The 24,650-nt window shown below is 40.0% G+C and overlaps 1 protein-coding gene across 6 annotated transcripts in view; it reads right to left on the bottom strand.

The window, feature by feature from the left end:
- The window catches only part of mettl8 (methyltransferase 8, methylcytidine), a 65,661-nt gene that overhangs the window by 30,142 nt on the left and 10,869 nt on the right, over window positions 1–24,650 (bottom strand). For all 6 annotated transcript variants that reach the window (XR_010975341.1, XR_010975342.1, XM_068035350.1 and 3 more), the window contains exons 4-8: window positions 22,230–22,321; window positions 19,898–20,316; window positions 14,665–14,714; window positions 5,268–5,328; window positions 4,691–4,833 (exon numbers count right to left, since the gene is read on the bottom strand). Coding sequence is in view for 4 of the 6 variants with exons in the window: in XM_068035350.1 (XP_067891451.1) it covers window positions 4,691–4,833; window positions 5,268–5,328; window positions 14,665–14,714; window positions 19,898–20,316; window positions 22,230–22,321 (765 nt within the window). In the remaining 2 variants the exon portion in view is untranslated. The remainder of the gene's footprint in view (window positions 1–4,690; window positions 4,834–5,267; window positions 5,329–14,664; window positions 14,715–19,897; window positions 20,317–22,229; window positions 22,322–24,650) is intronic.

Here is a 24,650-nt window from a genome sequence, read left to right as displayed (position 1 = left end):
AGTTCAGTTTTTGGTCAATGGTAATCCCCAGGATGTTGATGGTGGGGAAATTAAGTGATGGTAATGCCATTGAACATCAAGGGGAGCTCTTGTTTGAGATGGTCATTGCCTCGCACTTGTGTGGCATGAATGTTATTTGTCACTTATCAGCTCAAGCCTGGATGTTGTCCGATCTTGCTGCATTTGGACACAGGCTGCTTCAGTATCTGAGGAGTCGTGAATGGTGCTGAACATTGCGCAATCATCAGTGAACATCCCCACTCCTGATCTTATGATGGAGGGAAGGTCATTTATGAAGCAGCTGAAGATGGTTGGGCCTAGGACACTACCCTGAGGAACTCCTGCAGTGATGTGCTGGGATCACCAACAACCACAACCATCTTCCTTTGTGCTAGGTGTGACTCCAAGCGGCGCTAAGTTTTCCCTGATTACCATTGACTCCAGTTTTGCTAGGGCCCCTTGATGTCATCCTCGGCCAAATGCTGCCTTGATGTCAAGGGCAGTCACTCTCACCTCACCTCTGGAGTTCAGCTCTTTTGTCCATGTTTGGACCAAGGCTGTAATGAGGCCAGGAGCTGAGTGGACCCTGGCAGAACCCAAACTGAGCTCAGTGGGCAGGTTATTGCTGGGCAAGTGCTGCTTGATAGCACTGCCAACCACCCCTTCCATCACTTTGCTGATGATCGAGAGTGGACTGATAGTGGTATTTGGCTGGGTTGGATTTGTCTGCTTTTTGTGGCTTTCATATGAAGGGACCAAATGAAGAAATGCAATCAGAATTCCCTGGTTGGTGATCCAGATGGCATCATATTCTAATTTTTAGAGTAGAGATACTTGCATGGCTTGTACAGTAACTGCAGAACAGCAGTGTAGGCAGAAAGTGCTGTCAATATTATAGCCTAATGGGTACATTACATGTGCACTCCTAACATCAACCTCTTTTTGTAGATACACCAGAAGAAGGGGAGCCAGAGACAGGACTGTACTTCAAGCAAGAGTTCACAATGCAGCCAGTCTCACTAACAACTCAAGAAAACATCATCCAGAGACAGAGACACTCACTGAGCTGATGAAGTAACAGAGAAGGTTGATGAAGGGAATGCGGTGGATGCTGCTTATGTGGATTTTAAGAAAGCATTTGATAAGGTACCACATAAAAGGCTGGTTAACAAAATAGAGGCTCATGGAATAGGAGGGTCAGTGTCCAATTGGATAAAAAATTGGCTTAAGGACAGAAAACGAGTTGCAGTAAATGGTTGCTTTTCAGACTGGAGGATGGTGGACAATAGTGTTTCCCAAGGGTCAGTGCTGGGCCCACTGTTTTTTTTTGCTATAATATAAATGAATTGCATCTTGGAATACAGAGTAGGATCTCAAAATCTGCTGATGATACCAAAATTGGAGGTGCGTCAAAAGCGAGCATAGATGGGCTAGCAGAATGGGCAGAGAGGTGGCAGATGGAATTTAATAATGACAAGTGAGAGGTGATGCATTTTGGCAGAAGGAATAGGGAAAGTCAATATATACTTAATAGCACAGTTCAAAAGAGTCAGCAGTAAGAGGGTCCTAGGGGTGCACATGCATAGATCTTTGAAGGTGGCAGGACATATTGAGAGAGTGGTTAGTAAAGCATATGGGATCCTGGGCTTCATAAATAGTGACAATGAGAACAAAAGCAGAGAAATTCTGCTGAACCTTTATAAAGCTCTGGTTAGGCCTCAAATGGAATATTGCATCCAGTTCTGGTAACCACACGTCAGGAAGGATGTGAGGGGACTTAAGAGGGTGCAGAGGAGATTTACCAGAATGGTTCCAGGGATGGTGGATTTTAGTTACAAGGTTAGGTTGGAAATAGCTGGGTTTGTTCTCCTCAGAGATTGAGGGGAGCCTTAATAGAAGTGCACAAGATTATGACAGGCTTAGATAAGTTAGCCAAGGAAAAACTGTTCCCATTAGCAAATGGTACAAGCACTAGGGGACACAGATTGAAAGTTTTGGGCAAAAGATGCAGGGGGAATATGAGGAAGCTTTTTTTTAAACACAAGGGTGGTAATGACCTGGAACTCGCTGCCCTTAAGGGTGGTGGAAGCGGAGACCATCAATGACTTCAAGAGGAAGCTGGATGGCCACCTGACAGAAATAGACTTGTCGAGCTACAGCGATTGAACCAGGGAGTGGGACTGACTGCATAACCCCCTGGAGAGCCAGCATGGCCTAGATGGGTCGAATGGCCTCCTTCTGTGCCGTAAATGACTCTATGGCTTAGACATTGATTGACAAAAGAGATTTACAGGGTGATGCATAAAGCAAGGATGAAGATGGGGTAAGACAGAACTGAAGAAAAAGACGACTCTGCAGTAGCACATTTCCTGCTCTATTCACAGTCTGCACTGCAAAGGCTACAGCAGCTTCTCCTCTGCCACCTATTAGTTAGCAGGATGAAAAAAAGACAAAGCAAATCACTTACAAAATATGGAGAGAACATAGCCACTTAATCTCATAAAATCTTTCATTATTCACTAATTCCAACACGGAATTTCTGCAGAGGCAACAAGAACACCAGAAAGTTAGGTTAACAATCACTCCCTAAAAAGCAAATCGATCAGTACCAACACCGTGCATAATTCAAACACCAAAATCTTAAATCAATGTAATTTCATTGCTATTTTTAACTGTCATAACGCACTTCAATTTCTGAGAACATAGTACAGATTACAAAATACTTAAATGGTAGCAAAAAGCTTTAATCAATCAGATACTTCAGGTAATAGAAGCTCTTGTGACTTCTGACAGCATATCAACTCTTCAATTATTAGTATTATTTTCCCAACCACCCATAATTTGATATATTGCACCTGGTTTGATATGTTATTTTATCCTCCTTCGCCTGGGACAGCAGGAATGAAATTGTGCCTTTCTGTATATGCAAATAGTTAAACAGACACAATATAAATTGTACTTTATAGATATTCACATTTTAAAGACTCAAGGTAAAGGCTTTTAATTTTCAAAATTGTGTTAGGCTAATTAAAAATATAATGCAATTTGTTCCATTTATTGTCATTACTTTTTATTCAAATCAGTATTATTTTTAATCGACTTCCATTCATTTATAAAAATCTTACATAGCGAAATTCTGTGGCCTTTTTTTAAAGTCACAATCAATATACATATTAACATGTAATAAAAACAGAAAATACTGGAAAAACTCAGCAGGTCTGGCAGCACCTGTGGAGAGAGAAGCAGAGTTAACGTTTCAGGTCAGTGACCCTTCTTCAGAACTAACCTGAAACGTTCACTCTGCTTCTCTCTCCACAGATGACGCCAGACCTGCTGAGTTTTTCCAGCACTTTCTGTTTTTATTTCAGATTTCCAGCATCCGCAGTATTTTGCTTTTATTTTACATATTAACATGTGTTGAGTTTGCAAGCCCCTATAAATGAGTACCATCAAAATCTCAGTACCATTGTAAAAACAGGAGATTCATTTTTTAAAACCATATAACTGCAGAATAGTTTATCTTGAGAAATGCATCATAATCAAATAGAAACATGATTAATGAAAGGTCATATTTAGCGTTGCTTTCTGGCTGTTTAAAAGAAGACGAAAATAGGAAATACCAGTAACTATTGGTGCATCAATTGCAAAAACTGAACATAAATAAATAGTGAGACTGTTATTTTGTTGCTGACATATTTTTATAAAACAAAGACTTTATAACTATGGCAGGAGATTTTGTGGGTGTGATAGCTACCTTCTTAAATTTTTCTTCTGCCTGATCACTGCTACTAGCATGAGCAATAGCTCGACAGTGAGCAGATAAAAGCAATCTTTTAAATGAAAAAGGCAAGTCTGCTACTGGGATCCAACCATGTGGTAGGGAAAAAAAAAAAATCACTGATTAATTTCAAATCCAATTGCACCTTTAGATAGATACCATACTCAAAGCACAGAGGTGAATTTCGTGTAAATTTAATGCCAGGAATGACATTTACATTAGATTGATTACTAAGGTTTTCAATTTTAAAAGCCATTGCTCATCACCTTTAACTGACCTTTGTGATCTCATTGGTTTTATTATATCGATAAAGTATTATTTATTATACATCTGTATTTGATTTCTGGTTATGGAAAAAGATAAATACTGCAATTTTACTATGGATGGCCACGTAGTATGAGCTGCAGATTTCCTCAAGAATCTACAGAAAGTGATGTATAAAAATAGCACTCAGATTTATTATTATGCTAAAAATCGTTTTGGTAATTTACAGTTTCATTTTAAATCTACTAAAATACCCTCCAATGCCAAGGCTTTGTTCTCATCCTGGCTTTTATCCAAGTCACATAATCATTATTTCAATTGCTGTCACACATCATCCTATATAACATACACCACAATCATCACCTTTTCATGCTTTGCTGGAAAAATATTTAAAGATATCTTCATGTGTTCTGCACCAGGTTGCAAACAAATGTGCAAATGTATGATAGTATAAATCGCTTTTTAAAAATAAATTCTAGTCTACGACATTTTTCCTAAGTATTCTCTTTTTGAAACAAATGGTTGTGAAATGAAATTAACTTCTAAAGTGTGATGTAGCATATAGGTTCCTCCCTAGTTTTGAAATGAAATAAACTCAAATGATAAATGAGCTGAAGATATTTGTCACGGCCTCTCACCTTTACCTACCTTTCTGGGTGAATAGAAGAAAGCACAAATACAAGAAGAATGACATCAATACTTTCATCTGGAAACGGGTAGGTGGCGCCTGCTTCATTACACAGATCATGAACAAAGGCATAGCATTGTGATGCATTGTACAAAGGGTGAGACTACAAAGTAATGAAAAATAAGACAAATAAAGAGTACGGCAACAACAACTAATTAGTCAGATTTAAATGACTGTTATTTATCAAGTCCATATTTCATTACCAAAATGTAGATACTACAATTAGAATCCATAGGAACATACAATGCAAACAAGTTGTGCCTTTTGTATGATTCCAAACATATAAATTAACTTAATCTGTTTCTCATTTACTTTACATCTTCCCATCTTTTCCCTTTTTATAAAATCAACACAAATCATATTGATTTACCCAAATTAAAAAAAAACTCATTTAACCTATAACCATGGCCAAAATAATGTTGGTCTAAAATGCCAGTTTATTTGACTAGCTACAATTACCGTTGATTATGTAAAAGCAAATTAGGAATTTTAAGCAATCTATACAAAAGGAAATGTAAAACAGAATCAGATGTATACCTTTACTAGCTCCACTGCACATGCTGAGAAGTCACAGCAATAAAGGAATGCACTGGGATTGCTGCAGTGAACAGAGAAAACAATATCAAATCTTATTTTCTTAAACATCATTCTACATAGGTTTCATATAAGTGCTGGAGATTTCTTTTCAATTTAAGGCATGCTCATTAAGCCAATGAACAGAGAAAAAAATGCAAAATGCAGTTTTAAAAGGTACAGCATTCCAGGTCACCATGAAGTTCATGTGATGAAAGTTTACATCCATAATTCCCCAAGGTTGCAACTATGTCATGGCGAGAGATACCAATTGGAAGATGTGTCAGCCTGGATCACTTATAGTGGTTGGCCACGTAGCAGCTTAGGTAAAGACCTGGGAAACAGGTTATCCACCTGTCCTGGATGATAGGTATCCAGGGGATAGCAGGGGATGATAGGTATCCCAAACAGATCAGTGAGGAGGGAAGGAAGGAACAAAAAGGATTTACAGATTAACTGATCAGGTACAAGAACAAGGATTTGATGGAAGAGGAGTAGCATTTCTGCTGGAGAAGGGGTACTAACTCATTTACACAGTCTGCTCCATTAATCCCTTATCTAAATTCCCTGATGTAATGTTCAGATCTCTCAAAATTGCCTTGATTTACTCCATTAACTCATATAGATGCAGCATTAAAATCTGCTCAGTGACAAGTATGCACAAAGGAGGAAGCTTGGTTTATTCTTTTAAATTTGAAGGTGTGATTTCACTAGATAACAGTCCAGTGCTCAAAAACCCACGTAACATATTTTGTAATAGTGAGGCACCCCAGTTATTCTTCTTGCTGAACAAGGAGCAGACTTCATAATAAATGAAATTCAATATACAGTAAAACCCCTCCTGTTTTGTGCTCCTAAATATTTAACAAAATGTATCGTTTGATTGTTTAAAGGTTATAATCCTCTTGTGATTTAGGCGAAAACCTTTTCTCCTTAGCCAGCAAATGTCAATCATGAAAAAGGGCTTATGATGTGTGCATACTGAACACAAAATAATCTTGCTGCCTTTTTATGGCACTGAGTTTCTGAACAAACAAAATCATCAGAAGCTTTATTTTGAGGCCGCACATCATTTAGCAAAGGAAACTCAAGAAGTACAATTCAATTGTAGATGTAGAACATGATCCAGGAGTGTTTTAAGACCAGTACATAGATTGGAAACAAGTACATAGATTGTAATTACACAATTAAAATGTCAATTCTCCCAAGGTGTATCACAAACCAGAGAATAATGGATCCAACAGAAGTAGACAATATACTGACACTAAAATAAGAGCACTTTCAGGTACTTTCTGTTCTTGTAATATAGACACTATCTTACCCTAAATCATCCGTCTCAGTATTGCTGCTACATTACCTAATAAATGCAGTTTGTATTATATATTTTAAAAAATTAGTAACAAGGACTAATAAGGTTGTGCAGCATCTAACGGGACCAATGCACTGCACCATGGACTGGAAGAATGCAGGTTCAGGCCCATGTTTCCACACATGGGGATCTCCTTTACTGCAAGACTTTGCCAAAGGAAGAAAATAAAAATTCACAAAGCAAAGCATTTTCCTGCCTTCAAACACAGGAACCGACAGAAGTCTATGAGTAAGGCACTGTCTGCTAGGGGATAGTGTTTAATGTGCGGAAGGAAAATATAAAATAAATACTTCTACATTCAACCTTCAGAACACACAAGTATGTTTTGTGACTCAATATTTAATCCCTAGAAATCCATCTTGGAAAATTTAATCTCTTATTTAAATTCAAATCATCTTTACTTGGGGAAGCAGAGTTTACTATACATCTGAATATAATGAGAATTAACAAGTACAAAAATTCACATGCTTCCCCCTTCAATCTTTTTTTCTACACCTATCTCCCATCTTATGCACTATAGCTCTAGAGCTGGCTGCTACAAAACAGAGAAGTACAGAAAATCTTGTTCTCTTATTTCCTCTCCTACCCCGTGGTGAAGCACCTGTCAGTTCATAACTCACCCCCATTAGATGTACTTTATGCAAGCAATATTAAATGGTACAGGCCTATTAACAGTGTAATAAAAATTACTGTATGGGACAACTGACACTTGTGTCCATACTTTATATGTGCATGTATATATGTGCCATTTATTTTGGGCATCAGAAGTATATCGCTGGAATTTTTATATCAGGGCTACAATATTACACCAGCCTTGCATTGCATTAAGAATTGCAACAAAATTAGAGACTTCTCAGTGACACTTCGGATGATATTCAGTTGTTTTGTGATGAGATTTTTCTTTTTTGTACGTTTCATCATTTAATAGTAAAATGGGGATTCCAACTCTAACCTGTTATATATTCTTTTTCTTATGGGATTAAAAAATATATTTTTCATGTTTTATCTTATGTCAGAGACAGTGAACTTGAGGGAACACAGAGGCAATTATGACACTGGAGACAGGCAGCAGAAATCAGAATGCAAGATAAATAAAGTGTCACGTAATAGACTTGTCAGCACAGCTAAAGCTCATGGAGTAACAGGGACAGTGGCAGCATGGATACAAAGTTGGCTGAGTGACAAGAACAGTAGTGGTGAATGGATGTTTTTCAGATTGGAGGAAGGTGTACTGGTGGTTCCTCAGTGGTTGGTATGAAGACCACTGTTTTTCTTGATATATGAGAAGTTGACATGCGGGATATGATATTATAGCTACGACTGAGACATGGCTGAAAGAAGGGCAGGAATGGCAGCTTAACATTTCTAGTTACAGGGTTTTCAGACGAGACAGAGGGGGTTAAAAAGGAGTGGGGCGGGGTCGCAATACTGATTAAAGAAACAATTATAGCTGTAAAGAGAGATGATGTGTTAGAAGGATCAAATGAGGCCATATGGGTTGAACTGCAGAACAAAAACAGGGGCAATCACACTACTGGGAGTGTACAATAGACCCCCAGTCAGAGGGAGATAGAACAACAAATATGTAAGCAAATCTCTGAAGTGCAAAAGCAATAGGGCAGTAAAGTGGGGAATTTCAATTACCCTAATATTAACTGGGATAAAATTAGTGTGAAAGGCACAGAGGCAGCAGTATTCTTAAAAATGCATTCAGAAGAACTTTTGTTTAAGCTGGTATGTAGCAAGCCCAACAAGCGAGGGGATGGTTCTGGACTTAGTTTTAGGGAATGAAGCTGGGAAAATCTGAAAAAATTCTGAGGGACAGGATAAATCTTCATTTAGAAAGACATGGATTAATCAAAGATGGTCAGCACGGATTTGTTAAGGGAAGGTTGCGTCTGACTAACATGTTTTGGAGAAGGTAACGAAGAGGGTTGATGAGGATAGTACATTTGATGTAGTCTATGGATTTTAGCAAGGTTTTTGATAAGGTCTCACATGAAAGACTGCTGGTCACAGAAGTAAAAGCCCATGGGATCCAAGGCAAAGTGGCAAGTTGGATCCAAAATTGACTCAGAGGCAGGAAGCAAACAGTAATGGCCGATGGGTGTTTTTGTGACTGGAAGGCTGTTTCCAGTGGGGTTCCGCAGGGCTCAGTACTAGGTCCTTTGCTTTTTGTGGTATATATCAATGATTTGGACTTGAATGTAGAGGGTATTAAGAAGTTTGCAGACGATACAAAGATTGGCTATATGGTTGATGATGAAGAAGAAAGCTGTAGACTGCAGGAAGATATCAATGGACTAGTCAGGTGGGTGGAACAATGGCAAATGGGAGTTCAATCCTGAGAAGTGCGAGGTAATGCATTTGGGGAAGGCTAACAAGGCAAGGGAATACACAATAAATGGTAGGATACTGAGAAGTGTAAAGGAACAGAGAGACCTTAGAGTACATGTACACAGATCCCTGAAGGTGCCTGGACAGGGAGATAAGGTGGTCAAGAAGGCATATGGGATACGTGCCTTTATTAGCTGAGGCAAAGAATATAAGAGCTGGGAGGTTATGCTGGAACTGCATAAAATACTAGTTAAACCACAGCTGGAGTACTGCGTGCAGTTCTGGTTACTGCAATATAGGAAAGATGTGATTGCACTTGAGACAGTACAGAGGAGATTTACCAGGATGCTGCCTGGGCTGGAGAATTTTAGTTATGAAAACAGATTGGATAGGCTAGGATTGTTTTCTTTGCAACAGAGGAGGCTGAGGGGGAGACTTAATTGAAGTGTATAAAATTGTGAAGACTCTAGATAGAGTGATAGGAAGGCCTTATTCCCCTAATTTGAGGGGTCCATATCAGCAGGCATAGATTTAAGACTAAAAGTTAGGATGTTCAGAGGGTATTTGAGGGAAAACTTTTTCACCCAGAGGGTGAAATCTGGAATTCACTGCCTGAAAGGGTGGTAGAGGCAGAAACCCTCATAACATTTAATAAGTACTTGGATATGCACTTGGAAGTGCCGTCGTCTACAAGGCTAAAGACCAGGAGCTGGAAAGTGGGAATAGGCTGGATGGCTACTTGTCGGCTGGCACGGGCATGATAGGCCGAATGGTCTCCTTCCGCGCTGTAAACGTCTATGATTCTATGATATATTAGTGTTCTAGACTTGGGTGTACAGGACCCAATTTCAACATTTTGCAGATGGCACAAAACTTGGAAGCATTGTGAACTGTGAGGAGGAGAGTGATAAACTTCAGGAGGAATGAGCGGATATGTGGCAGATAAAATTTCATGGAGAAGAGTGAAGGTACATTTTGGGAGGAAGAATGAGGAAAGGCAACATAAAATAAAGGGTACAATTTTAAAGGGGAATCAGGAACAGAGGGACCTGGGGGTGTACGTGCATAAATCATTGAAGGTGGCAGGGTAGGTTGAGAAAATGGTTAAAATAGCATATGGGATCCTGGGCTTTATAAATATGGGCATAGAGTACAATAGCGAATAAGTTACGATAAACCTTTATAAAACACAGGTTTGGCCTCAACTGGGCACTGCACTTTAGGAAGGATGCAGAAAAGATTTACTAGAATGGTTCCAGGAATGAGGGTTTTCAGTTATGTGGGTAGATTGGAGAAGCTGGAGCTGTTCTCCTTGCAGAAGAGAAGGTCGCAAGGAGATTTGATTGAGGTGTTCAAAATCATGACAGGTCTAGACAGTCTAGGGAAAAAATGCTCCCATTGGCAGAAGGGTCAAGGCGGCACAGTGGCGCAGTGGTTAGCACCGCAGCCTCACAGCTCCAGCAACCCGGGTTCAATTCTGGGTACTGCCTGTGTGGAGTTTGCAAGTTCTCCCTGTGTCTGCGTGGGTTTCCTCCGGGTGCTCTGGTTTCCTCCCACATGCCAAAGACTTGCTGGTTGATAGGTTAATTGGCCATTATAAATTGCCCCTAGTATAGGTAGGTGGTAGGGAAATATAAGGACAGATGGGGATGTGGTAGGAATATGGAATTAGTGTAGGATTAGTATAAATGGGTGGTTGATGGTCGGCACAGATTCGGTGGGCCGAAGGGCCTGTTTCAGTGCTGTATCTCTAAACTAAACTAAATTAAACTAAACTAGAGGACACCGATTTTTAAGGCAATAGGCAAAAGAAGCAATAGTGACATGAGGAAGGATACTGAGAGAAACAAGGGTGGAAATTGCAGAGGCACTGGCCATAATCTTCCAAACCTCCTTAGATACAGGGATGGTGTCAGTGGACTGCAGAACTGCAAATGCTGCACAACCTTGTTCAAAAAAGGGTGTAAGGACAAGCCCAGCAACTACAGGCCAGTCAGTTTAACCTCAGTAGTGAGAAAGCTTTTAGAAACGATAATTTGGGACAAAATTAAGTCATTTGGACAAATGTGGCTTAATTAAGGAAAGCCAGAACGGCTTTGTTAAGTGCAAATTGTGTTTAACGAACTTGCTTGAGTTTTTTGATGGGACAACGGAGAGGGCTGGTGAGGACAATGCGGTAGATGTGGTGTACATGGACACTCAAAAGGCATTTGATAAAGTGCCACATAACAGGCTTGTCAGCAAGTTACAGCCCATGGAATAAAAGGGACAGTGGCAGCATGGATACAAAATTGACTGAGTGACAGGAGACAGAGAATAGTAGTGAACGATTGTGTTTCAGACTAGAGGAAGGTATTTCGTGGGGCTCCCCAGAGTCGGTGTTAGGACCACTGCTTTTCTTGATACATATTAATGACCTAGACTTAGGCGGACAGGGCACAATTTCGAAATTTGTGGATGACACAAAACTTGGAAGTAACTGTGAGGAAGATAGTGATAAACTTCAAGAGGACATAGACAGGCTGGTGGAATGGGCTGACAAGTGACAGATGAAATTTAATGCAGAAAAGTGTGGTGATTCATTTTGGTAGAAAGAACGAGGAGAGGCAATATAAATCCAACGGTACAGTCTAAAGATGGTGCAGGAACAGAGGGACCTAGGGGTATATATGCACAAATCATTGAAGGTAGCAGGGCAGGTTGATAGCACGGTTAATAAAGCATATGGGATCCTGGGATTTATAAATAGGGGAATACAGCACAAGAAAAGCAGCCCGCTTGATTGGCACCCCATCTACAAACATTCATTCCCCCCACCACCGATGCACAGTGGCAGCAGTGTGTACCATCTACAAGATGCATTGCAGCAATGCACCAAGGCTCCTTAGACAGCACCTTCCAAACCCGCGACCTCTACCAACTAGAAGGACAAGGGCGGCAAATGCATGGGAATACCATCACCTGCAAGTTCCCCTCCAAGTCACACACCATCCTGACTTGGAACTATATCGCCGTTCCTTCACTGTCCCTGGATCAAAATCTTGGAACTCCCTAACAGCACTGTGGGTGTACCTACCCCACATGGACTGCAGCAGTTCAAGAAGGCAGCCCACCTCCACCTTCTCAAGGGCAATTAGGGATGGGCAATAAATGCTGGCCTGGCCAGCGATGCCCACATCCCATGAATGAATAAAAAAAAAGAATGAGGAAGTTATGATAAACTTGTATAAAACACTGATTCAGCCTCAACAGGAGTATTATGCCCAGTTCTGGGCACGACACTTTAGAAAAGATGTTAAGGCATTCGAGAGGATGCAGAAAAGATTCACAAGAATGGTTTCAGGGATGAGGAACTTCAGTTACGTGCGATAGGTTGGAGAAGCTGGGCCTGTCCTCCTTGAAGATTAACAGAAGATTTGGTAGAGGTGTTCAAAATCATGAAGGATCTGGACAGAGTAGATTGGGAGAAACTGTTCCCATTGGCCAAAGGATCCAAAACCGGAGAACACCAATTTAATGTGATTGGCAAAAGAACCAGAGGGAACATGAGGAAAAACTTTTTTAAGCAGAGAGTGGTTAGGATCTGGCATGCTTGAAAGTGTAGTGGAGGCAGAATCAATCGAGGACTTCAGAAGAGAATTGGACTCAATGGCTGAAGAGAAAAAAATTGCTGGGCTATGGGGAAAAAGGTTGGAAAGTGGGACTAGGTGACTCGTTGTTGCAGAGAACCAGCACAGACATGATGGACTGAATGGCCTCTTTCTGTGCTGTAGACATTCTATGATTCTATGAACTTCTTTACGCAGCATGTGGTTTGGATCTGAAATGCACTGCCCGAGAGTGTGATGGAAGCAGATTCGATCATGGCTTTCAAAAGTGAACTGGATAAGCACCTGAAGAGAAAAAAAATGCTGGACTATGGGGAAAAGGGTGGGGGAGTGGGACTAGCAGATCTGCTCTTGTAGAGAGGCAGCATGGACATAATGGGCCGAATAGCATCCTTACACGCTGTAACTATTCTATGATTCTGTATGAAATTTGGAACCTGGCAGGGGTGGGCATCCTATAGCGAATTCACTTTTTATTTGCAAATTTAAAATGCAACGGCTTGACTTATTTCTTGCTCCACCAGCAAAACCTATTTGAATTCCGCAGTGCTCAAATTTCCTGGGTTGTTCTTTATGCTGCTATTTGTGGATTTAGGTTTAATCCACTAACAGCAGCACAGAGGACAAACTTCAACCTTATGGAGTTCAAACAAGTAAAACCAGTGGAGCCAGAAGCGACAGCCGACATCAATGGTCAGAAAGCAAAATGCTACAATCATCAGAAAATTGAAACAAAGTGAAAATGCTGCAAACACTCAGCAGCATCTAAAGGAGAGAACAGATGTTAATCTTTCATAAGATGTGATTCAGGTGTGAACTCTTTGCCAGATCCTTCGTGCAACTCCAGAACCTATGTTGGAGCGAAGCAATTTTCAGCCAAGGGAAAGCATGTTCAGAGCAAAAGAGTAACAAACAACATTCCCCACACTTTTCCGATTGAAATATTTTCTTTTACACCTACCCGTTGTTTTTGCCCTCTCCACGTAGTCCAATTCCTCTTTTTTTTTTTTAGAGATACAGCACTGAAACAGGCCCTTCGGCCCACCGAGTCTATGCTGACCAACAACCACCCATTTATACTAATGCTACATTAATCCCATATTCCCTACCACATCCCCACCATTCTCCTACCACCTACCTACACTAGGGGCAATTTACAATGGCCAATTTACCTATCAACCTGCAAGTCTTTGGTTGTGGGAGGAAACCAGAGCACTTGGCAGAAACCCACGCAGTCACAGGGAGAACTTGCAAACTCCACACAGGCAGTACCCGGAACTGAACCCGGGTCACTGGAGCTGTGAGGCTGCGATGCTAACCACTGCACCACTGTGCTTAATTCCATCTTAGCCATAAGTCTCTTATGTCGTACCTTGTGAAATGTATTTTGAAATTCCATAGAAACCACATCCACTGCAGTTCATTATCCTGTTATTTTTTTCAAGGATTATTATTAGGTTGATCAAGCATACCCTGCTTTTTAGAAATCCATACTGATGGCCCAGAATAACTTATATTTCTCCAACTGTTGAGCAATTTTATCCTGTATTCTGGGCTGTAGCAGTTTACCAGCAACTGAAGAAAGACTAAATGGTCTATAATTAACTTGCTTATTCCCATTTTCTTCTTTGAGGGGATGAGGTGGGAGACAAAGGTCATATTTACCATCCCCCAATCCTCTGACAAAATGTTCTTTCTCCGCCACAGAACGAACCATGTAATTAATGGTACCAAATTATCTTTTGATGGGTCCAAGAATGAAGGCAAACTAGCTCAAGTGGGTCTATCCCAAATCATTTAACCGTGTTTGTTAACTGTTCCATTGAGAATTAGAATAGTGATTTGCATGCACACATTTTGTTTTGGTTCCCTGTAATTATAAGTACATTTTTTGTAGATAAATGTTTTCATATATGAAGTTAAGTCTAATCAGTAAGTGAAGAAATATTTGGATACCTGTTCATACAATACATTACATTGGTTTAACATACATTGAAAAACATATTTAATTTTATAATTTTACATTTAATGTCTTTGTTTTACTTACCGAATTTCACCCAGGATAGGAAAAACACAGTTCCCAGCACCACATCCAACCTGATGATAGCAAAACCAAGCGCAAATTTTTAGTTTTCACGAGCTTGTTTTAATTTTGTGTTTAACTACGAAAGCAAGGTACAAGTAGCATATGTACGATTTTATGTATGTGTAAAATCCGCATGGAGGTGGGCGAAGGTCCCTAAGTGGCCACTTAAGAGCCTTATATATAAGAAAAATACTGCGGATGCTGGAAATCTGAAATAGAAGCAAGAAATGCTGGAGGTACTCAGCAGGTCTGGCAGCATCTGTGGAGAGAGAAGCAGAGTTAACGTTTCAGGTCAGTGACCCTTCTTCAGAAAGGTTTTAAGCAAGTGGGGGTGGGGCAAGAGATAACGAAGGAGGTGTAGATAGCACAAGGTCACAGAGAATAACCGACCAGAAGGTCATGGAGCAAAGGCGAACAATATGTCAATGGTGTGTTGAAAGACAAAGCATTAGTACAGATAGGGTGTATATATATGTTAATTCTGAAGAAGGGTCACTGACCTGAAATGTTAACTCTGCTTCTCTCTCCACAGATGCTGCCAGACCTGCTGAGTATTTCCAACATTTCTTGTTTTTATATCACATAAGAGCCTTGATTGGCCTGGGGCGGGCAGGCCATTTATTGCCACCGCCGCCCTGCATAAAGTGGCAGCGGAGGCGGGAGCAGGTCGGGAAGGGCTCCCAGAGCCTTCCGCTCCATTTTATGCCAGCCCCCTGCTCTTTGGGGGGGGGGGGGGTGGGGAGGCATAAAAATAAGCCCAATGGCTCAGTGGACACAGTTTGAATCATACAGATATAGGATCCAATCCCTGGTCTATACTTTGATAGCTTATTTCAGGCAGGAAGCACAGCATTAACTTCAGCACCTTTAGGCTAGGCAAGAGGACTGACTAGAAATACCACTTTTGAATTCTATATATCTGCATATATCTGTATGTTATAAATGTTCCAGTGACCTCTGTTGGAAAGTGTTTGTGTGGAAGTAGGTCGAGGACAGGATTGGTTTTGGTAATCCACTGATAACTCAGACATGAAGAATAGCTGATCAGATAAAGCACTGGAGGGCTGTCGAATCATAAGGTAGCACCACTCGTACAGCAGCAGAGAAAAGGTCTAATATTAAATTTAAAATGTGTGGGCAAAATGTTTTATTTATAAGACCGAAGATTAATTGATAAGGACAACATTAAAATTGTTTAAATTAAAGTTTAAATGGGCAGAGAAAAAAAAAATAATCTGTGGACATACAGTATAAAAGTTACAATGTGATAGCCTGTATGAATTTACACAGCTGCATACTAGTGCACCTTAACTGGCGCTATCAAACTGCAGTGTTACAATCCATGAAAGAGGCACAATTGTACATGACTAGAACTTTTGGTTTAAAATAACAGCATATTAATGCAGAAATAACATAGATGTTTCTTCCTTTAACGTATTGTAAAGAATACTAATTATCAAGTCAAATGCACAGCACAGTATGCTGTCAATATCCATGCTTATTATATGTTGATTTAAAAAAAACAATTTTCTAGCTCTATGTTAAGATGGAAGTACAGGAATTGCTGTTGGTGCACTCTTGATCAGTGAAACTTCCCTGAAATATTAGTCCTTGTTGATGGATCATTAAGTAAAAATGCAAGTATTGTGTATTTTAATTGATTATTGGAATACAACAGGATAATAGTTACTCTGGTCAGTAGGTTATTAACTGTAAGTATACTTTTGTAAATAAAATAACTCATTTTCAGTGCTGTTCTATTGAATTAACAACTCTCATTCTTTGCCATTGCTTTGATGAGTGTAACTCAATTGTTCTTCCTGCTGGAAAACATTGAATTTAGAAATTGTGCTTAATCAATAAAATCTGAATATGAAACATGTTAGATACTTTAGTTTATGCAAATTAAAGTATCACTTATGACAGGAGACCTTAAACATGTACTTGTTTGATTCACATCTTTTTATTGGGCTTGAATTTTTTCTCTTCTCCTACTAATTTTGGATAGAATTACTAGCTTGGATTTACACAGGCTGCAAATAGCATACAAAGTAATGCATCCAAAAATAAGCAAAAAAAAATTAAATATTTAGAACCTGCTAATGACATATCCAAAATACATTACATCATGATGCACAAAAAGCTCACCCTCGTTTCAAAGATTCGATGGGAAAAATGTTCCATCACTAGTAAACCAGGCATGAACAAATAATAATTCTGATGTATAAAACAGCTACAGAACTAAAGTCAGAAAACTTTAAATGTCAAAAGGGAATGCAGAATGGCTGCATTTATGTTGAGATGGCTGTAAGTTACTCAGTTCCCCTCCCTCAGCTCTTTTTTCGGTACATAGATGACTGTATCAGTGTTGCTTCCCGCTCTCGCCCCAAACTGGAAAACTTTATCAACTTTGCTTCCAATTTCCATCCTTCTCTCACCTTTACATGGTCTATCTCCGACACTTCCCTTCCCTTCCTCGACTTCTCTATCTCCGTCTCTCGGGATAGGCTGTCCACTAATATTCGTTATAAGCCCACCAACTTCCACGACTACACTTCCTCACACCCTGTTTCCTGTAAGGACTCCATCCCATTTCTCCCAGTTTCTCCATCTCCGACGCATCTGTTCTGATGATGCAACATTCCACAACAGTGCTTCTGATATGTCTTCCTTTTTCCTCAACCGAGGATACCCCCCCCCCACTGTGGTTGGCAGGGCCCTCAACCGCATCCAACCCATTTCCCAAACCCTTCACCCCTTCCCCTCTCTCCCAGAACCACGACAGGGTTCCCCTTGTCCTCCCTTTCCACCCCACCAGCCTCCATACCCAAAGGATTATCCTCCACCATTTCCGCCACCTCCAGCATGATGCCAGCACAAAACACATCTCCCCTCCTGTCAGCATTCCGAAGGGACTGTTTCCTCCATGACACCCTGGTCCACTCCTCCATCACCCCCGACACCTCGTTCCCTTCCCAGGCACCTTCCATGCAATTGCAGGAGGTGTAATACCTGCCCATTTACCTCTTCTCTCCTCACCAGCCAAGGCCCTGAACACTCCTTTCAGGTGAAGCAGCGATTTACTTGTACTTCCTTCAATTTAGTATACTGTATTCGCTGCTCACAATGCAGTCACCTCTACACTGGGGAGACCAAATGTAGATTGGGTGACCGTTTTGTGGAACACGTCTGTTCAGTCCGAAAGCATGACCCCAAGTGTCCGGCTACTTGCCATTTCAACACATCACCCTGCTCTCATGCCCACATTTCTGACCTTGGCCTGCTGCAGTGCTCCAGTGAGCATCAACACAAGCTCGAGGAGCAGCACCTCGTCTTTCGATTAGGCACTCTACAGCCTTATGGACTCATTCAGTTCAACAATTTCAGAGCATGAATGGCCTTTTTTTTTCAATTATTTTATTTTATTTTTAATCAAGTGCCTGTTTTGCATGTCGTGCTTTTGGACAGAGCTGCTCACTATTCTACCATTAACACTCTCTCTACTGTGTCTTTCACTGCAACCATTAACACACACTTCGCCTTTGTGCCATGACATCTTTGTTATTTAATCTCTCCTGCCCTTTGCCCTATCACACACCTTCCCTTTTGTTCTCTTCCCCACCACCCTGCTTAACTTGCTTAAAACCTAATACTTGTCTTACCTTTGCCAGTTCTGTTGAAAGGTCACATACCTGAAACGTTAACTCTGCTTCTCTCTCCACAGATACGGACTGACCTGCTGAGCATTTCCAGCACTTTCTGTTTTTATTTTAGTTTCCATGAACGTTTCTTATTTCTCAATTACTTCCTGCCTCAAATGTTCATTGTGCATGCTAAGTCTTTTCCCTCTCAATTTATACTGAACACTGTAACAGTAGTACCTGTAGATAAAGTACTTTAGTATCCAGTAAAGTATATAAAGCATAAGCATGGAAGGGAAATCTTAACCAGAAGGAAGTGAAGACTGAAAATGGCAAGGAAGGAACTTGCTGTAGCAATAAAATGATGAAAGAACAAATAATTAAAGTGAAAATAAAGTAAAATAAAAATTTAGAGGGAGAAAGACAGGAAAAGCTATGCAAATTAGCTTAACAAATAGCAAACTTATTGTATGATATAAAAACAGGCTTTTTCACCAGCTAATACTGCAATGCTGTCAGGTGTAATATATCATTGCAAATATCCCATCCTTTAGTTTTCAATTGCAGTGTGCAGCAATGGCTTTTATATTATTTTGGTCAACTGCTGTGCCATTTATTTACACGGTTGGCTTGTGCATTTTGCACCACCATCCCCCAGCAGATAGGACAATGTTATCTAATGATATTCTGTGACAGCACTGAGACCAACTGTATACTCCTACCGACACCACAGGTGAGATCACCCAACTCGGCGCACACAAAGCTGAGACTTTGCGGCTCTGTAGAGTTTAAAGGTTGTGCATTTATTCATCACCATAGGAGACTTAAAATAAAAAATCTTCCTTTTGCTATTTTGGGATTTCTCTGCACCAATTCTACTGCACCAATTCTGCAACTAAATAGTAGATTCAATAAAGTAGTTAGAGGGATTTTTTGCTCTGATTTTTATCTCCTTTCCTGTAAGAAGCACCAAAATTCTGCTTAGCACTCCTTCATTACACCATAGTTGGTAATGAGAAGTCATCATATTGGGATGAAACAATAGGAGATCATCTTGTAATTCTGTGGTAGAAAACATCATCACTCTGCTTTGCAATCATTGGCAAATCACCTTATTGGCAAAGTTTTTCTAGCTCTGAACCAGACTACCAGGTGAACTTAAAGGCAGCACAGGAGCAAAGTCTAGTTTGCAGAAATACAGATCACATCAATATGTAATGGAGCCATGCTAACTCTGGGCACCAACATCTGAAAACATCTTGCTCTCCTGTTTTAAGAAGAAAGCGAATTGGCAAAATGAGTTTAACAGAAGGGAAGGTAAAGAAAGGAGAGGCAAGAAAGCGATTTGCATAGTGACAACAGGACAGTAGAGTACCAGACTCTTGGAAATGTGTTGCTGCAGTTGTTCTGAGAATATATGCAATGGTAATTTATTTTTTGAAATTCATATGTTGACCAGAACATTACATGAACCTACTGAACATGGCTGAAAATTCAGATGGTGGCAATAAACATACAATAGCCTCTTAGTTTACCCTGTTTTGAAAAGATACCTCAAAAATTCTGAAGGTGAAATTGATACCAGGAAAATATCCTGGATTCTTCTGTCTGTCCGTCCTGTTTCTCTCTTGCTTTTTATGTTCCAAGTCTTTGCCATCGTTTGTTCTTGCTGTTCCTTCTACAGAGTTTGCTTTCTGTATTGTTACAGAATTTTCTTGTTTAGCATATGTCCTGTTAAAACCACCCAATTTTGCTTGTTCTGGACAAGTAGAATACTGTGTTTGCAAGGAGACATGAGGACTAAGTATGGAATTACTTGTTGGTTCTTTGACCCCTTCATTCCAACTGAGTGTTCTGTCTGGAAAGAGTTCAGGAAACTCTAGGAGCAACCATCTACGATCTTTGAAGAATTTATTTTGATGAGCTCTGTAGAATTCATCCCAGTAGGTACTGGCAGCTTTCTCATATTTAGCTGCAGCAACAAATTGCAGTAAAAGAGAAGAAAAATTAATCTATTAAAGACTGAAGACTGGTTTGAAATTGCAATTGCAAGACTAACGTATCTATGGAGCTGTAACACGGTAAATTTAAAAGCTTAAACCAAGAAAAACCAGAGCATTATAAGAATAGTGAAATATATAAAAGCCTATAAAACAGCTTTAAAAAATTAGATTGCATAAGTTACATTTTACCAGTTAGGAATACAACCTAAGTTATAAACTAGCATCTATCTTAGGAGATAAAGTCCTTTCCCTGATATTATCTACACCTTTACTTTAAGTACATTTTGCAACCAAATGACTTCAATCCAGACAACCGCATATTACCATCTCATTTAGAAATGCAGCATTTGTGGATCCAAAGGAAAATGATACAAAAATTACACAAACATTTCATATCTATGCAGAATAATGCATATGGCTGGATATCTGTGCACTGCCAGGGTAAACTGTTCCAGGATGTATACAAATCATAATCCCAGCAAAACATCTGCTGTACATAACATAGTTGAGCAGGTTTGTTATGAACTGAGCTAAAAAGCAAATATGTATGCACCAAAAATGACAATTCTGTTGATATTTTGCACTGAATAAACTTGAACAGTCAACAGCATATATGAGATGAATATCGCATGTCTGGTGTTACCTGATCTTAGCCAGGGCAGTAGTAAGGGCACTATAATAAATTGGGGCAGGGGAAAGTGAAGGAAGGGGGAGAAAAAATACTTTTTTTTCCACTCCTGATCAGCAATCGTACCGAACTGCATGTGTGCAGGTGTTGAGCGAGGACATGAGTGGGCTTGGCAACAATTTCTCACACCGTCATAGTCAAGTACCCAGCCAGACCAAAATGCCAAGGCCCACACATTTAAAAAAACATTTTGTTGAGGTTTCAGAGGACAGTTGGTCATAACCATTCTAGCAAGGAGCCTGTACTATCCAGGAGAGTGGAGGAACAAAATTGGTGATCAGAAAGATTCAGTAAAATACATCAATGAGGATCACAGGAAATAGGAGCAGGAGTAGGCCATTCAGCCCATTGAGCCTGCTCTGCCATTCAAACAGATTATGGCTGATCATCTAGCTCTATGCCATTTTTGCCCACTATCCCCATACCCCTTGATGTTGTTAATATTCAGGCTTGAACATGCTCAATGTTTGAGCTTCCATAGCCCTCTGGGGAAGAGAATTCCACAGATTCACCAGCCTCTGAATAAAGAAATACCTCATCTCAGCCTTAAATGGCCTGCTCCTTATTCTGAGACTGCGTCCCCTTGTTCTACACTCACCAGCCAGAGGAAACATCCTCTCCACATCTACCCTGTCACGCCCTGTAAGAATTTTTAAAGTTTCGATGAGATCACCTCTCATTCTTCGAAACTCTAAAGAATACAAGTCCAGTTTCTGCAATCTCTCCTCAAAAGACAATCCCGCCATCCCAGGGATTAGTCTGGTGAACCTCCGTTGCACTCCCTCTAGAGCAGGTATATCCTTCCTTAGATTAGGAGACCAAATCTGTACACAATACTCCAGGTGCGGTCTCACCAAGGCTTTATACAACTGAAGCAATACATCTTTGCTCCTGTACTCAAATTCCCTTGCAATGAATGCCAAACACTTTCAAAAAGTAAAATAGACATTATATTGTTACTTTTGTCAGATAATTTATTGGGATAATTCAAATGTTATACCTCAATGTCCAAATTAACCTGTATCTGGCCCATTTGAGAAACAAGGGAAACAAGCTTCTCCATAGAATGGTTCCTCCTTTGCACTCATGTCAGATTATTCTGTCATAAAATAGTGCCATTTTGGATCTATGTCTTCCACTTGTTGCAGCTGTAGAAGAAGATCCCTTAAAGTTCAGAAAAAATTCATAATTTACCTTGTTCTTCCAATGAGACTTGAAAGCTAGAATTTTCTTCAACTTTTTGTCGAGCAAGTTCCTCCTGTTCAGGTGTCCACTGGATGTGATCCCTAGAGAAAAAGGTAAATTTTCTTTTTTAAGGATTACAGAGAAAGCTACGCACTGTAATTATTTACACATTTTATGCTCTTCCCATGACTGGAATAGAAGATAAAAATTTGGAAATGTTTGGGGCTAGTTATTTACTGTCCTTTTTTCCCCTCAAAGTTTCTATGCATGGAAGTATAAAGATCCTTTTGTAAGAAATACCTAAAAGTAGGGGAGAAAAATAGCAGGTCCCTCCATACACAAAAAGAAATGCTAAATTAGATGAATCTCTTTCCTATTATGACTGAGGCGGCAGGAGTGCACTGTTTATTCTAGTTCCACTTCTCCACAGATCACAACATATATTTAAATGTTTTCCCACTTACCAATACAGTCAATGATAGACTCTATTTATATCCCAGAATAAAACACACCAACCAGGTTTAATTAATAAACAACAAATTATCAGTTTATTATAAAACAAATCCAGTAATGAAGCAAAGCATAAATACACAGATCGAAAATTAAAGTTCCTTTTCATTTTTTCCTTAGTTACACACACACAACCAGTTAAATGGAAAAAAAAGAGATTTACTCGAGCTCTAGTACAAAAAAAAAATACATTGGCCAAAAATACTAGCTAATTCTTGAGAGAGAAAAAAGATATGAAAAAATGTCACAAGTCCCTTTTGGTGTGGCATTCTAAATACGCATAGACAGCTGTTACTGGAATCTTCCTAGAACAGTTCTTGACAGGTGACGTTGAAGTTCAGTTTGGGCAGACTTTCCAGGGATAATACAATAACAGGAGTTTCAGGCAGTTTCGTACAATTGCTTCTCAGCTTCTCAAGAGATGGAAAACTGGCAGGCTTTTTCAAAGAGCTGGAACAAACTGAGGTGGGGATTTGCTCTTTTGGCAAGTGTTCTCCAACTGTCTTTTCAAACCATTGTCCATATCCCAACTCACTGTCCAAAGCAAAACCAAGACCAGTGTCACAAGAATCAAGCCTCCTAACCCCTATAAATCTTGACCTGTCACTCCTTCGAAAACATCTTTCCCCAAGTCAAAAACAACCCCTGCTGGGTAATTATTTGAAGACAGGTGCCTTTCAGTAACGGTTTATAATCCAGATGTCTCAGTGATCCTTGTAAAAAAAAATCCATGGACTCCTCTTTAGCTTTAAGCCACAAATCTTCTAAATTTAACAAAAAAAATGGAAGCACTCATAACATCTCCACCCTTGAAGGAATGAAACACCATTTTTAAATGTGTTTCATCACAAAGTGTGGAAAAAATAGGTGAAAACATTTTAAAACACATTTTCACTCTCATACTCATTTACTCTTTATCTGTAGCTTATACAGTCCTGCTGTGTACCATCTTTGCATTCAGATAACTCAAAGCAAAGTTAGATTCTGGTTAAAGCATCTGCAAAGTTGGCAAAGTTTATTACCAAATCAGCCAACTGTAAGTTTCTAGTTGTCCCAAGTGATCCTTCCAAGTGTCACTGTATACCAGCACATCATCAAGGTAAACTACAGAGTTAGGAACACTGGCTATCACTTGGTTCATCAGTGTCTGAAAAGTTGCTGGGGCATTTTTTAGCCCGAATGGCATCACTCAGCATTGGAAAAGACCGTCTGGTGTGACAAAGGCCGATATTTCTTTAGCTCGGGGTGTGAAAAAAACCTGCCAGTATTTAACAAATCTATTTTTATAGAAAAATGTGGCACTGCCCACTCTGTCAAAAGAGTCTTCCAAGCGAGGAACTGGGTAGGTATCTGCCTTTGTTACTATATTAACTTTTCTGTAGTCTGTGCAGCGTCTAGTTGAATCGTCAGGTTTAGGCACTAATACTACTGGGGAACTCCAGCTGCTTTGACTGAGTTCAATTAGGTGGTTTTCCAGCATGTGTTGGATTTTAGCTTTTACCTGGGCCTGTTTCTCTGCACTTAAACGATAAGGATGCTGCTTATAGGAAAGGATTCCCCTACATCCACATCATGTGTGGCTAAGATTGTACATCCTGGCTTATCCCTACAGACTCTTTTAAATGCTGTGAGCAGCCTTGTTAGGTCTTCTCATTGGAAATGTTATGCCTTTCCACAGCAAAAGAGTTTGGATGGCTCCTGTATCCCTAAGTATAACTATAGGTTTACCTGCCTCACTTGAGCAATAAGGAGTTACTTTTCCTTTTGACAAGAATTCCCTATAACTCTCAGGTATCTTATTCACAACCTCTGCACTCAGTGGTTTTTGTATTTAGCCTTACAGCTGCAGTCAGCTACAGCCTGATCTGCTGTACTCTCGGTCAGGGCCCCTTTCTCTACATTGGCTTTGCATACCCCAAT

The sequence above is a fragment of the Heterodontus francisci genome, chromosome 7, assembly GCF_036365525.1.
Source record: "Heterodontus francisci isolate sHetFra1 chromosome 7, sHetFra1.hap1, whole genome shotgun sequence".
Classification (NCBI taxonomy): domain Eukaryota; kingdom Metazoa; phylum Chordata; class Chondrichthyes; order Heterodontiformes; family Heterodontidae; genus Heterodontus; species Heterodontus francisci.
The sequence above is the reverse complement of the archived record's forward strand: the minus strand, read 5'-3'. Positions and strand labels throughout refer to the sequence as shown.